The sequence below is a fragment of the Engraulis encrasicolus genome, chromosome 7, assembly GCF_034702125.1.
Source record: "Engraulis encrasicolus isolate BLACKSEA-1 chromosome 7, IST_EnEncr_1.0, whole genome shotgun sequence".
NCBI lineage: Eukaryota > Metazoa > Chordata > Actinopteri > Clupeiformes > Engraulidae > Engraulis > Engraulis encrasicolus.
This window is the reverse complement of record NC_085863.1, coordinates 50,698,819-50,714,624: the sequence shown is the minus strand read 5'-3', so window position 1 is coordinate 50,714,624 and position 15,806 is coordinate 50,698,819. Positions and strand designations below refer to the sequence as shown.

Sequence of the window (15,806 nt, the reverse complement as noted above, 5' to 3'; positions counted from 1 at the left end):
TGTGTGTGTGTGTGTGTGTGTGTGTGTGTGTGTGTGTGTGTGTGTGTTTGTGTGTGTGTGTGTCTATTGCTCTATCTCAAAGAGCAGGTCAAAAATTACCCTCAACATCTTACATTATGCCAAGGTGTGTGTGTGTGTGTGTGTGTGTGTGTGTGTGTGTGTGTGTGTGTGTGTGTGTGTGTGTGTGTGTGAGAGAGAGAGAGAGAGAGAGAGAGAGAGAGAGAGAGAGAGAGAGAGAGAGACAGAGACAGAGACAGAGACAGAGACAGAGATTGGAAACCCCAGGCGCCACTGCTACATGCTTGAACTGTTCCTGAAAATCCATCCCTGTCACACACACACACACATACCCACTTGGGAGGAGAGGGAGACGACTTGACACTCCAATGTGTGGTTAATCCATGTTTTCAAGTGTATGTTTACAAGGCAGTTTATTTGAAATCAATGGACACCCGCAGAGGCCTCTTGTTGATATAAAATGTAACAACGCCTTGCGCGTGCTTACTGATACTTCCACTGACATTGTCACTGACACCACTTGAGGTAACACGAGACCAAAACAAACAACAAACAAACAAAACATCGTTAGCTGCCCACCAAGCCAATCAGATTTCATTCCTGAAATTTCACAAAAATCGAATACAAGCTCTGAGAGACCTACCAGGCTTTTCATGATTAGACTATATCTTCAAATTAAGAGGCTGGACAAGTGATTTCACAGGTTTGTTACACGCAGCTCTGAAATGAACACCTTGCTCATCAACTAAAAAACCCCACAGAGTGGTCGGCGAGCGCGCGGTAAGAACACTGTGTGTGTGTGTGTGTGTGTGTGTGTGTGTGTGTGTGTGTGTGTGTGTGTGTGTGTGTGTGTGTGTGTTTGAGTGTGTGCGCGCGCGCGCGCGCGTGTGTATTCCTTGGACGCACGGCGGGGGAGACGGTGGAGAGTACCAAACGAGACATGAATACCAATAGGTAAGAACCTCCTTCCGGTAATTACGCTACTTAAGCGCAAAGCTATGGGGAGATCTTTGAGGGATAAATTATGCGGATGTATCTAATTATGAAAACATGGAATTCACGCACGGCCCTCAGTGCAACCTGTCCTGAATTGCATTTGCATTATAGACCCGGCGAGGTCACACGAATCGAAACAATATCCAGCGTCTTTTAAACTAATCCTCCAATAGCACCAAGCAATTGACAAAAATGCACAAGTATTTAAATCATAAGGAGTAAATGAGTGCAGAGCATCTTTTCTATCCGACATGTTATAGCAGCCTGGCTGATATGATCAGATTCTCTGCTTTGCATTAATTAATATGTCGACATTATAAACGTGGACTTCCATTAACAACCCCAAGTGTCTCTCTTATATTGGTGGGGTTGACAAACGTGAGCCATTCATATGGACCCCAACAGGTGCTGGTCTGAAATAAATAAAACTACAAATCGGTATACCAACCGTAAAACCAACCGAGCCATTACATCTGACAGGTTAATAGATCTGGTTACTCCATACGCTGCTCGGAGATTCATTCACAGTGTGCACAATACGTGCAATACCGTGGAGATGCAAGGGCCCAACAGTTCGGCAAAACATTTGTTCTAGGTTATCTCCAAACCAAATGCCATACACAGCCAGGCCGAATTTACATTATTTAAAAACAGTAGCCTGAAATGAAATGTTACCCAAGAGGAATTTAAATGAGCGCAGGCTTGCAGACGCATTCCTCCCATAAGAGCCGCATCCCACCCGCGCTTGGAGAGATGCAGTAGCGTACGAAGGTAAGTCGCCCTCGTTTGATGCCCAGTTCAGGATGCCGTGCGCTGCGATTCTACCCATTGCTATAATCAGAAACAGCGCTTGTAAAAACCACGCCAGACTGAAATACATAGTGGATAGCAACATTTCAAGGGCTACGATTACATCTCTATTTCGTTTGAAACACAAGCATTGCACTGCGCTCCCACCACACGTCTACCTTTGTTCAATCAAAATGATCACTTACGGGCAATATCAAAGTCTTCCCCCTTTACACAGCCTCGCCAGTGGATCAGCCACGGGGACCGCTACCACGATCTGAGCCGTGCATTTTGATCACACAGACCCTGCAATCGACTCAATCTGTCTGAGCAGGGGAACAAGACCATTTCAGTTTACCTGCCGTGTTCTTCATCCCATGTCTGGTCTTAATCCCGAACGATGTCGACATAATTCTCGCTGCTGTCTCTTCCCAAATGCAAACCACTGGATCACATGTAATTATCATCCATACAGAGTATTAAACATACGTCTATCGATTAGCTTTTAAATCCTTATGCCTTGCTCCTTTTTAATTAACGCCTATCTTAGTGGATCTGTTTTAAGGGTGCGCGCGCGCGGGCACGGACGCAAGGTCGTTCATGAGCACCAGCAACCATGCGCGTTTCTAAGCAACGGTGAGGGCGGACACGCATGCTGTTACAAGCAGCCCTGAATAAATGAAGAATACAAGCCATTTGCCAAATTCGTGTAATGTGTCCATAGATTGTATTAATTGATAAGGTAGCATATCTTCGACTCATAATAGACTGATTAAAAGGGGAGCAATTTAAAGAAGATTCTGGGCCTTATATTGGAGAGGGCTTGCCAGTGGTGCAAGACATGGAATATGTTTGTAGTATATTTTCCCTTGAAATATTACCTAAGTCAGAAACGGTTTCTTTTTCAAGAAGCCACGGCACTGGCAATGCGAACTGAACCCCGTTTAGTCATATGCAGTCAATAAATGTCATAGTAGTAGGGTCATGGAATGACCATGTGCTACAGCAGTTGTTTGGTGACATCTAGTGGCGATGGTGGTGGCTTACTTTGAATTGGTAGTGGTGACCACAGAGATGGAACCGTTTTGACCTCACTTGGCACACACGGCCACAATCAAAGGATAGTCAGGTGGAATATGGTTTGCAACCAAGTATGCATAGCCTTGTATTTCATAGGCTACCATACTGTCTTTCCACACAGCCGGTTCTTTATTGTTAAGAATATAGCCTAGCCTACTATTGTTGACTCACTCTACCCATCCTACATAGGTCTGTATAAATTCATCCCGAGATTGTGATAATTGTGAAGCATTCTTCTGACAAAAGTGTGCTTATTTACAGCAGGCTACTTTCAATATTAATCTCCATTGATATTTTCTTTACATTGGTCATTAAAAGACCCCGGACTCTGGCTGTGCTGCTGGTCTGGGATGTATACTACACAAGCTTGACTCCTGTGAGGTTGTCCCCATACGCAGTCCACAGGGCATTTATGGTTGCAAAGTAGGACAGCTGGTTTGAAGCGACTGAGATGCTTTGGCCCTCATCAAACCAACAGTGCCATCCAGTGGTCGTTTTAAAGTATAACATCAACGGATGTTTTTCTTCTTCTCCATTTTGACCCCATCCCATTATAGAGCACTTTGAAAACCAAGCCATGCATTGAGAAACAGGGTCAATCTCTACAAGTGTAACACTTTGATTTAAGAGCTACAACAAAAAAGTGGGCAAGATAAATAATTGATGTGACATGAAATTTTGAAGATACACTCAAAAATTTAGTCCATCACTGCTTTTGATGCACTAGGCTATCATGGGATCATCTATGCCCATGGACATAGAAAAAAAACAGTCTTATCTGATTTTCAAACCTCCATCGAAGGAATGATTCAGACGAATAATGTTTGATATTCATATCCACAGTGTAGTGGCTACGGTTTAACCGAAATAAATAACCGACATCAGTTTCCCTGGTGATAGTATTGGCAAAACCACCTCCTGCATTTAAATTCGTAGCGAACAAATTGCATAAAAATCCGTGAGTGCTACACTTTGCTACTGCTACACTACCTTATAACCAAAATATACAGTAGTAATATGTAAACATACAGTAGGGTATATTGCAGCATTTTAGCTTTGTAGCTTCTGTGAGCTGAATTTGAAAACTTTAATGGTATGTGGTGTCTACGAAGGCCTGAGGTCACAACCTGAGCTTGGGAAACATTATGAAGGTCACAGGAGACACTATGGTATGTGGTCACAGACAGCTTTCGCCGGGTCGAGGACAAAATCAACTGAAAGGGCCCCCTACTCAATACAGTACATACACTGTAATGAGAACCCAATTCTGGGTCCCCCTTCTCCCTGGGCCCACAACTAGCCCCTTTTTCCAATCCTGTCAGCTTCTCAATACAGTAAATGCATTGCAACAAGGAACACCTAACGTGAACACAGAAAACACCCAGAAACAAATGTGTCTTCAAGTGTTGTTTTATTATCCTTTTTTTATAGAAAATGTACTAAATGTCTCATTGCGAGGTTTCCTTAATCCACACATGCAGACCTGTGATCGACTATGATGATGCAGTGGTGTGGTGACTGTTGAGGCTGACGTGTGCAGAGGAGCTATAGGCGAAGGGAGGGAGGAACATGTGAATGACAGTAGAAGGTCAGTGAGTTCAGATGGTCGTGGTGTTCAGTAGAGTAGAAGGGTCTTCAGCACTGTAGCCATTTTGCTGATGCAGTCAGTCAGCAGCTTTTTTTTGTTCTGTTTCCATGCACTGGAGGTGGAATGGGGGAGGACAAAACCGCCTTCATTGGGAAACCAGCTAAAGAACATACATACAGTACATACATACGTACGTACATACATACACATACAAGAACAGCACTCCCTCATTTATACAAAACTAAACTGCATTTGTGTGTGTGTATTTTTTTATACATGTCATCATTTTGGTTTTCTTTTTGTACATGTTGTATTCCATAGAATTATGGCTCTTTTTTCTTACAAAAATCAAAGTGGTTCAAGGTGGATTCTCAGAGTTTGTTTGCTTTTCTTCTTCTTCTTCAGTAGATAATGAAAATTAACACCATAATGGATGTAAGCCTACTCATAACTCCATTTTATGTATTGCTATGAGCAATCACTTGAGGAACAAGACACTTGTCAAGTCACTGTACTGTGTCTATGAGCTGACGTCAACTGTCATCAACACAGGAATGACTTCTTTCACTGGCAGGGGGAACGGTTTCAACATTTTGAGTTTTTAGGAGCATATTTTAAACATTGTTAATCATTTAATACTGCATTCATGTTTTCCATATTCATGTTGTTGCTCATATCCATAGTATTCATTGTGACCTGCTACTCCAGGAGAGTCTGATAAATTATTAAGCAATGAATGTGGTCCAGTGAGTCAGATTTATTATCAGTATGGGTGTGATAACATAGTTTGCAAAAACAACAACTGGGGTAGCAATAAATCTATATTCCTCTCTATGTGTCTTATCCTAGAGATGTTCCATCCTAAAGTTAATAAAATAAAACTATAATGTTACACATATATTTATATTAAATGATCAGGATGACAGCAATGTTAAAAGAGGCAACACAATATAACTTCATTAATTATTTCCTTGATTAAAATATGGCTAAAAAGAGATTGTGATGATTTAAAGTGAAGTTTCCAACACTGAGAAGACTCATCCATATGTGTCCACTGTCCATGAATACGAGGGTATTCCTTGCCATCTTTTTTCTTTCTTTTTTTTAAATCTTCAAAAATCTCCAAAAGTGTTTTTCTTTTATAACAGGTGTTTAAAGTCTAAAAGTCCTAGGATCTTCAGGTCTCTCATTCCAGTGTAGTTTTTTTCTGGATGGGGTTACTGTCAGGTGATGGGTTGCATTGCACTGACGCAGGAGAAGCTATAAGGCACTGAGAGACTCCAAGTCCCATGATTCAAGTCGTGTTGCATCGTGGTCAGTGCGGCCTGACTCTCACGTCAGGATCGGGTTTAGGCAACGTCAGACTGTGCTGGCATCGGTTCGCCATGGGGGTTTATGGGGTGGGGTGGGTGAAGCCTGACCATCTCTTTGTCTTTCGCAGTCACCTGCTTTGAAAATAGCACACACGCACAAACGCACACACACACACCATTTGGGCAACAACAAACAATTAGTAACATTATGTATCTTTTGGATGGCTTTTCCTCTTTTCTGGCCTAGGGGCCCATGCATGGTGTCATAATTTATCCCTAGGAGGAACTAAGTCCTTGGAGTTTTCCCCACAGTGGGCCAGCCTCTTAGACAATAAAACAAAAAAAACAGCCCCTGAGGACTGTTGCCCCTGTATGGCAGATTTGCAGTACAGTATATGGATAATGTGTATACTCTACACACACACACACACACACACACACACACACACACACACACACACACACACACACACACACACACACACACACACACACACACACACACACACACACACACACACACACACACACACAGAAAAATCACAAACCAAACATACCGGTAGATCAAAGGTATGGGTAAACCACCCCACTGTACACTGTATGTATCTATATAGTATGCCTACCATTAGATCTTGACGCTTTCTGTGCCATAGACGTTGTATCCCTCTCTGTAGGTGGCAAAGTTCTGCGTGTTGGCCGCTGGGGGCACCGGTTTGAAGTTCTGCGTGTTCTTGGCCAGTTTGAGTCTTTTGGTCTCCTGGTGGGACTTGTAACAGAACTCCACAAGGGCCACGGTCATGGCCAGGCCTAGGCCTCCCACCAGGATGTAGAAGACCCCAGCCACATTGCTCAGACTCAGAGCACTGGTCTTGTCCTGGGGGAGTCACAGGACACTCGTCAGGCACTAGCATTGGTGGACTGCATCCAAGAACACAGCATCAACATCATCGATAGTTCTAGAACACTGCCCTCCCCACAAAAGGTTGGTATATACAGTACACACAAGAGGTCATTCTTGTTGGAAAATAATCAATAAATTAATCTGAAATGAAAAGATCAATCAAAAACTGTCAGAGGCAACAGTCAGGTTACAAGGTTAAATAAACTACTGATCGTGGCTTTCCAACACAGGAGAACAGTTTAAGATGTTTCCTGTAGTTTTCCATTGCAATGCTACAGTAGGTTGCTCTATTCCCACCCCACCTGCCATATTGTACACATCATGACACTGATAATAGACTGCCTTCAAAGAGAAGCCTTAGGGCATTAAACAGAAACAACAGTATATTGGAACAGCATATTGTAAATACACATTTTTATAAACAATCTCTTGTGGTGTTATCTTTCTCGGAAGCGGGTCAGTAACCAACAGGTCAATCCCTTTCTGAACTATTGTATTGTATAACCTATGATCTGTACTCTCTTGGTTGTTTTTCACAAGGTAGACATGTAAGTCATGTTTTGTTCAGTTTTAAGTAAAGTCACAGAGTGTAATGAGGTGAATTACAACCATTTTGCTGCTGCCAGCTCCCAAACCCCCAAACAACACCGAAATGTATTTATAAGAGTTTTACCATTTGCATCTTAACCCTATGGGAGCATCCAGAGTCTCTAAAGAAGAGGAGGCTACAGGGGCTTGTTGATTTCAAAGGGAGAAGGTGATGGTGTGACTTTGTATGTGTGAAAAGGGCTTGTTAGTGGTGTGTCGGCCTATTATAGACCTACAGTATACGGTCCCGCAGAGGGTTAAAGGCTAATTTATCAAACGCTTGAAATTTATGGAGAAGGATGAACAAGTCTGCTTATGATGACTGCTCTCCCTGGATCGCAAACACAATACTGCCAGTCAGTCTCCACTACTTGTCACATCACTCCTCTCAGTCAGTCACTGCAGCACCCGGCCTGACAGCCGCTGTGTTTGTGCCCTGTCAGGATAAGAAGACTTGACTCTCACTCGCCCTCCATAACATTGAAGGATTTGATATATTCAGCTGGCACGCAAATAAGTAAGGACACTTATAAATAAAATTCCCCCGCGTGCCGCGAGGGTTTGGTCAATGTCACTGCGGCAAAATGGTTATAATTCAGGAGCCTTATCTACGGTATGCTAGATGGTGTCTGCTGGAGTTGAGTAGTAACAAATACGATTACATACATTTTCTTCCCAGGCATGCTGTGGCTGTTCCAGTGTCAGTGAGGAGTTTTTGTTATGTGTGTGGGCTATAAGAGGGGCTACTTGAGAAAATGGTTATGACATTGCATTAGTAATGGTGGAGGTAAGAGGCATTTTCTTTTATTCTTCTCAGTCTGATATGTTTCCATCTCAGAACAAATAAAGTGTGAATAAAAACATTAAAAGGGGATCATTTGAAATCATTCCCTCATACATCTGTGTTTGTGTGTGAGCCTTCAGTGGTAATCTATGTGAATGTCTGTCTCAGTCTTGAAGTGCTGCCACAGTAAGTGTGTAGGAGCCTTGAGTGGCAATCTATGTTATATGTTTCGGTTTTAAAGTGCCGCTATGTGTGTGGAGCAATGAGAATTCAGAATGCAGTTAGCACACAGAAAGACCTGCAGCGACTGACCTTGCTTCCCGAGTCCTTGGTTCCACATTCACCCTTATCGTACCACCATTTGTTTTTCAGCTTGTCTAAGATGCCTTGTTCACTGAGTTTCAATACTGCAAGGTTTACAGGAGTTCTTCACGTGGGAAATAACATAAATAACATTGTAATTATGTTATTTTATGTTATTCAAGGTTTGACTACTTTAAGACTTAAAAGACAAAAGCGATAATGCAGGGTACCTGGCCCGGCGGCATCACAGACAGCAAGCAGAGAAACTATGTTACCTCTCAGAACCTAGTGAGCCAGGCACTACCTCTATCGCTTTGAGTAATCGGCACACACTGTTCGAAAAAGAGCAGAATTGATGCAGCAGCTAGAATAGCAAAAAAATAGGAGAATTAATAAAGGCATTAGTGCTAACTTGTCATAATTAATAGGTCCATGTAGCTTTCTTTTCTTTCTCTCAACCGATATTTCGCAAGTTAGATCTACAGGAACCCTTTCTTGACTAACAGACAAAACAAAACCAGCCATTAGGTATTCAAGAATTTCCAATAGACCCTATCAGTATAGCTACTCAACAGCCGATGGCTTACAAAAAAGTAGCCCAGTTTTCAGAATAGTGTCACTGATTTGTAACACAGTGTGGCTAGGTGTGAGAAGTTCACACAAACAATTATGCCCCCCCGGGCCGAAACATTCTGGTCCAGAGATCATTGCTTACTACGTTTTCCATATGAGAAAACAATGAAGATCAACAACAAAGATAGAATAAAATTGCTGTCTGTGTCCTCTGACATATCATTCAGTTTTAAGATATTAAGTAGTAATAGTTTTAAGATAGGGGTCAAAAGGTTGAAAGGCTAAAGCAAGGGTTAATAATATTGGAGGGCTATTCTTTTGAAAGGCATTATGGCACCCACACACGACTGCTAGATTCCTCTGTTTATCCTCTCACTGAAAATGATGAACGGTTGCATTTAACATGAAATATATTGTATTCACCACTGCACACGGCAAAGGGCTTCATTTTGAAGAGGGCATGAGGAAGCTGAGTCCTCATATGTGATATATGTCCCTTGATGTCTAATTGAATCTTATGGACCAATCATATTTGATTTAACACTGCACCCAACCTATTACAGTATACGCTTGCCTAAACCAACCAAACTGTTTTAACAGCACACAGACACGCACACAGTAACACACACGACGGATGCACAAATTTGTTGATGACAGTGAATACTGGACTGAATGATATCAAATACCATCAGGGATGTGACTGACTGCATAGCAGTACGAACCAAAAAAAACAACAACAACAATACAGACAGACAGTTAAATAGCTAATAAGGGCCCTGCCGTGGGAAACCACAGGGATAAATGAATATAACGAGAGAACAATAGCCCGCTAAATCATATAAAAACGAGCTCCGAGGGGGAGGAGGAGGTAATGTCGAGGCAATAAACAAGAGTTTGAATGATGCCCTTTAGTCTAATTAAGTTAGATTAGATCTCTTAATTGGCCGCTCTCCTCCGCCTGCTGGGCATCCTGGGTAAATAAAAACACGCGGCGGCGGACGGTGGATAAATAAACCAGCACATCCATCCGTCTCATAAGGCAGCGTGAGTACCCGCACAGCTGTGGGACTGACAGCATGATGGTAACTTGAGTGGAACCCTGTTAGATTTTTCCCCCCCTCCAAAACGCTGCTGTGCCTGTTTCAAAGAAACCCACTTAGTGCCACCACGCTGGCTGGCAACAGCTGGCCGGCCTGTGCTGTGCGCTCGGCCTTCTGACGTTAACACCATCGGACTTGTCCTATACAGTAGCAAGATGCACGGAACGTTTTGCGGCCTGCGCCGTGTTGTGTTATATCGTGTGCAGTGGCCGGCGCCCAGGGAGTGCAGAGATGTGTCAGGTCACCGTCGCGTCTGTGTCCACTACAGCTGTATGTGTGTGTGTGTGTGTGTGTGTGTGTGTGTGTGTGTGTGTGTGTGTGTGTGTGTGTGTGTGTGTGTGTGTGTTCAGCAGGCAATGTGGCATGACCACGCCAGCTGCAGCACTGACTTGCAAAAAAAGTGAAACAAAAAAAAAGGGAAAAATGCTTACAGATGAGAAGGGCACACCGTTCCATATAGTGTAGTTCAATATCCTGTCTAAAGAAAAAGAAAAAAGAACTCTTGTGTATGTCTTAAATATCCAGTGGGGACGACTGAGGGGATGTTATGTGACTTTGAATGCCTTCATTGATGACGAGGAGCTGTAGAATGTTGTTTTTCTTACCAGTCAAGCAGAGAAATGCTTCTGTAATCGTAATCCCAAATAAAAGCAAAGTTATAGTTCATTCTTCAAACAAGATTTGGCTCCCTGTTCCCTGCAAGTGTAAAACACACTGAGCAGATTTTAGAGGACCCGTGGCGGTAAGAGGTGGTTGAGGTGCCTGCCAGTGAAATGTTATGTGCTTATGAGCAAGTTATCAACAAGAAAAAGCTTGCTGAAATCAAGTTCAGTTTGGTAGTAACAGTTCTGAGAAACTGAATTGTACGTAAGAACACACTGTCCAGTCATCACCAAGCAGGATCTACATGGTCTGTTTTGAACTGGCTGCTGTCACTGTGTCCCTGCTGCAGTGTAGGGTGTGTCCAACAGGTGTGTACACCAGCAGAGAGAGAGAGAGAGAGAGAGAGAGAGAGAGAGAGAGAGAGAGAGAGAGAGAGAGAGAGAGAGAGAGAGAGAGAGAGAGAGAGAGAGAGAAAGAGAGAGAAAGAGATATATAGATAGATAGATAGATAGATAGATAGATAGATAGATAGATAGATAGATAGATAGATAGACAGATAGACAGATAGATAGATAGATAGATTTATAGATAGATAGATAGATAGATAGATAGATAGATAGATAGATAGATAGATAGATAGATAGATAGATAGATAGATAGATAGATAGATAGATAGAGTGTGTGTGAGAAAGTGACAGTGAGAGAGAGAGAGAGAGACAGTGAGAGATAGAGAGTGTGTGTTTGAGAGAGAGCGAGAGGAAGGGCAAGGGGCCAAGAGTACGGTGGGATAGAGAGGATGGAGGAAGGAGGGATAGAGAGAGGCAGGGAGGAAGAAAGGAGACAGAATGCACAATGACACCTGCGGAGGCTGCGGGCCTCGCTGTACACCTCTGGGGAGTCTGTGACTTTGAGTGATAGAGTCAGATTCAGAGCAGGACAGGACAGACCTGATTTAAACACACTGCCACCGGGTCAGTGCAAAGAGAGTCACTCTTCATAGCCATCGGATAGTGGATAGTGTCAGGAAGGCCGAGAAAAAAATGGATACTTACGGGTTCATCACGTAAGTCCCGCAAAAGTCCTCTGGTATTATAAAGAGAAGGTTTTCCGCTGGGATGCGTTGGTACTTTGATATGTAAATAGAACTGGAAGTGTGATATGTTTCTTATTCATTGCTGCTGTAGCCCTTAAGTAACCATGGTATTACAAGTCACAGAGATGGCAAAAAGGCAAAATGAAAAAAAAAACAAAGAAAAAAGAAATGACAGAACAAAGAAAAGATGATGTCAAAGTAAAAACAAACAGAAAAAGAATCACAAAACAAAATACTGATAAAAAACAGGACTATAAATGTTTCATGCAAAAGAATACCAAAAAAATATTATTACAACACTTATTAAAATATAATGAGAATGAAACATTAATTATGAACATGTCCCACTTCCCTTGCATAATAAATATTATTATATTCATTTTAATAACGATAGAAGATCAAAGTTTTAAATACTCAAATTGGACTGGTGCTGCGCCATCTGGATAGTATTTGGCGAACAGATTCTCATAGGAGTTCGCTAAACTAAGAATAAAACTGACTTAAATGCAAATTACAGGTTTTGGTTACAAAGAATAATCTTTTTTTTCTTCTTAACCAAAACGTACCCTTTTCAGTGGTTATTACATACAATATATTTAACCCACAGTGTTAAAGTACAAGTGCATGCATTTTTAGGACAAAATAAACATTGATAATCATAAAAAAATAAACAGGAAAAGTGGCAGTCAAAATGTGACACCATAACGTGGCTGTGCGGCGCCTACCCTTTACCCAGGATGCTGAGCACATTTTTCGTTTGGTTCTGAATGGAGGGGGCAGCCATCTTGAAAAGGTACTCTTAGCTTAGCGTTCCCGTTCCGCGCTTACAGTACGACCCGGGAAAGGGAGTCGCTAAGGCCAAGAGGCCCCCGAAGCTGAGGCTGCCACCGCACCGCTCACAATGTGCCGAGCGCCACCGGGGCTGCAGAGTGCAAGCAGAAGCGCGCAAAACAAGAAACAGAAACCAAAAACAGCAGCAGTGCTACTATACACATAACCACTGCTACGGTGCGACTCTGTAATAGAGTGTGAATGTGGCCTAGAGAGAGAGGATGGGTTTTGCATGTGGTGTGTTTTTTTAAGCCTGTGTGGGTGTGTAAGCGTGAGGGACTAGGTTTTTTGGGGGGGGTCGATTGACTGTTTGGACTTTATGAAAGAGAGAGTTAGAGAGAGACAGACAAAGATAGAGAGAGAGAGAGAGAGAGAGAGAGAAAGAAAGAAAGAAAGAAAGAAAGAAAGAAAGAAAGAAAGAAAGAAAGAAAGAAAGAAAAAAAGAAAGAAAGAAAGAAAGAAAGAAAGAGGAACCTGCGGTATATTTTTGTTTAATAGTACTTATGTGTTGTGAGTTAACAAGGGAAATTTGCATGTATAAGAGCTATTCAGGTTGTTTTCTCTGTTTGAGCTCTGATATATTAATCAGGGTCAGAGGGCAAGTGCAGGTCACTGACCATACACTTTCAATTAATCAGGAATTTGTGCAGGGAAGTAAAAGTGGTGTGGATTGAGTTTGTTGACATTTTGGCCAATCAGAGAAGCCGTATGGGCCACCTGCTTTAAATTGGGCATTGGTTCCGGTATTGGTATGTTTTTTTGTTTTGTGTGGCCGAATCCAGTGTTGGGGGAAGTACATGTAACAGTGGTGTGGACTGGGTTTGTTGAGATTTTGTCCAATCAGAGCAGCCATATGGGCTGCCTGCTTTAAATTGGTCATTGGTTCTGGAAATAGTGTGTGATTTTTTTGTGGGGGCCAAGATCAAATAATTGAATGTGGTTCAATGTGATCTCTCTTCAGCCATTAGAATTCTCACGTTTGCCTGCAATGCTTAGTCCCCTCAAGACAACGCTGCCCGCCTCGCCATTCCTAAGACTATTTATGCCTCCCCCATCTACCAGGCCAGTGGCATCTCCCGGACACCCAGTGCCCACTTTGGGACACGCTGGGTCAGGACAGATCCTTCCCATAGGAGCTGTTATGGTGGTATTTAGTACGTAGCCTATACGGTTAGTCACGTGTCATTATACTATTAGCCTGGTCTTCTAGCGGTTCCGTAAATACGCCAATATGGTAACCAAAGGTTTATAAACCATATTGACTGAGGAGTAATTTGGTCTGTTCGTTCGAGACTGATTGACGAATGCTAGTGATTGCTAGCGGCTAACTGTGCCTGTCCAATCTGACTAACACTGACTATTCCCACCCCCTATTGCCCTGTAGAAGAAAAGCAGCCTTAAACACCGCTGCCTTTCACAACTACAGGGCAAGCCAATCATTCAGGCTTTCATTTGTTGTCATTATCATTCCCCATGTGCTCCACTAGCATGCTAGCATGCTCTACTAACTAACTAACACTGAGCTGAATTCCCTGACTGAATGCTACACTGCACAATAAACTAAAAACATAGATTACTTAAGTATTAAGAGAGAATGTATCGCTTACTTAAGGACTACTTAAATTACTTAGAGGAAACATTAATATGTAATAGATTACTTTCATAGAACGTATTACACTGATTACTTGAGTAGTTCCGCCCATAATTAGCATTGCTCAAAGGAGCTACACACAGCCCACATGCTATCCTGACTAACTTGAAGGCACTGTGGCCTTGAGGAGTTGGAGGATATGAATATATCCATATGATGCACCGCATTGCATCATTCCCTACTCTTCTTCCTCTATTAGCCAAGTAAAGGGTTCCCAGTTTGATCTTAACTGCTTCGTCACACAAATGCAAAAAGCTACACGGTTTAATTTTGTTTCTCTTTTCCTCCAATTCTATGAATGGTTCTGTCACACTGGGCTAGGTTAGGTCAAATAGGTAGTCCCAGTGTACCGTGTCAAAAGCCTACAAACAGCCTTGCCGATTACTCTTCTCTCAGATACCCGTTTTTTGGTGACATTGAGGCTGACCTTGGAGTCCCCGCCCCCGCTGCCGCACTCTCCCTTGTCGTACCACCATTTGTTTTTCAATTTGTCCAACAGGCCCTGCTCGTTCAGTTTAAGTACTGCCAGGTTAACAGCATTTCTTGAAACGATAAAACATGACTTGTAAGAAAATGAACAGGTCCGTGAGAAATCTAATATATTAGAATGTTAGTAGTTAAAGCAGGAAATAGTGCTATTAAAAAAACTGTGGTATAAAGTAGAGGTAAAAGAGTCAATGATTCACAAGGGGAGCACGAGAAGGACAAATTGGTAAATAATTCGTTAATTTCACTGCAGTGAAAGAGGTAGGAGTGAGAATAAGAAGTGCTCTCTAAAAGCAAAAAAGGTGTTGATCCGGAAAAAAGTGGCATGGAGGGAGGTCTGAAGTGAAGGGTGCGGGATGGGGACACTCTGTCATCGAGAAGAGGAAAGTAACAGCAACAGACAGCATGCAAGTTAACATTCGTCACAGAAAAAGGAGCAGCTTAATGCAAATATCCATAAAGAACTGAAAGAAGTAATGCAATAGGACTTAAAAAACTAGAAGCAAACATTTAACAACTTGACTCAAGAGAGCAGACAGAGACGAGGGAAGCGGGGGGAACAAAGAAAAGATGGCACAAGGAAAGGAGAACAACATAACCAACAAAAATACTGATGGCATGAAGGTAATACAAAAATCAAAACACATGCAAAAGAGGGAAAATGCAGGAAAATAACTAGTTACAAAAGTATGGCAACAAGAAAATGACAAACAAGATGCAGAAACGAAAAAACAAGATGAGAGACAAAATCACTGTAAAATTGATGACCTTAACACACGCGGGAAGAGAAGGGTTGGGACAAGATGGGCAGTCAACAGGACGGTTTTGGCTGAGCATTTGTAAAGGATATAATGGATGATGGCGATGGGAAATGTCTGTACATTGGTGATTATGTGTTGATGGGAAGGATATGTTTCTACAATTATCATTGAACGTAAATTATGTGCACTATGGGGTTTTGAGAGAAAATAAATATTTTGAGGGGTAGAAATGGTAGTACTGAAATGATTTGGAAGGGGATGATGGATCCCTAAGTGATTTTTTTTTCACAGATTTTAGGGTAAATACTGTGTGTGTTGGTAGTATGATGAATAACTAAGTTTGGAGTG

The 15,806-nt window shown here is 42.2% G+C and overlaps 1 protein-coding gene across 1 annotated transcript in view; it reads right to left on the bottom strand.

Moving 5' to 3' along the window:
- Positions 1 to 4,275: 4,275 nt before the first annotated feature.
- gria3a (glutamate receptor, ionotropic, AMPA 3a) overlaps positions 4,276 to 15,806 on the bottom strand; it is a 134,907-nt gene continuing 123,376 nt past the window's right edge. The window contains exons 14-16 of the mRNA XM_063203868.1: positions 14,639 to 14,753; positions 6,408 to 6,658; positions 4,276 to 5,916 (exon numbers count right to left, since the gene is read on the bottom strand). Coding sequence (XP_063059938.1) covers positions 6,410 to 6,658; positions 14,639 to 14,753 — 364 coding nt within the window. The 3' untranslated portion in view covers positions 4,276 to 5,916; positions 6,408 to 6,409. The remainder of the gene's footprint in view (positions 5,917 to 6,407; positions 6,659 to 14,638; positions 14,754 to 15,806) is intronic.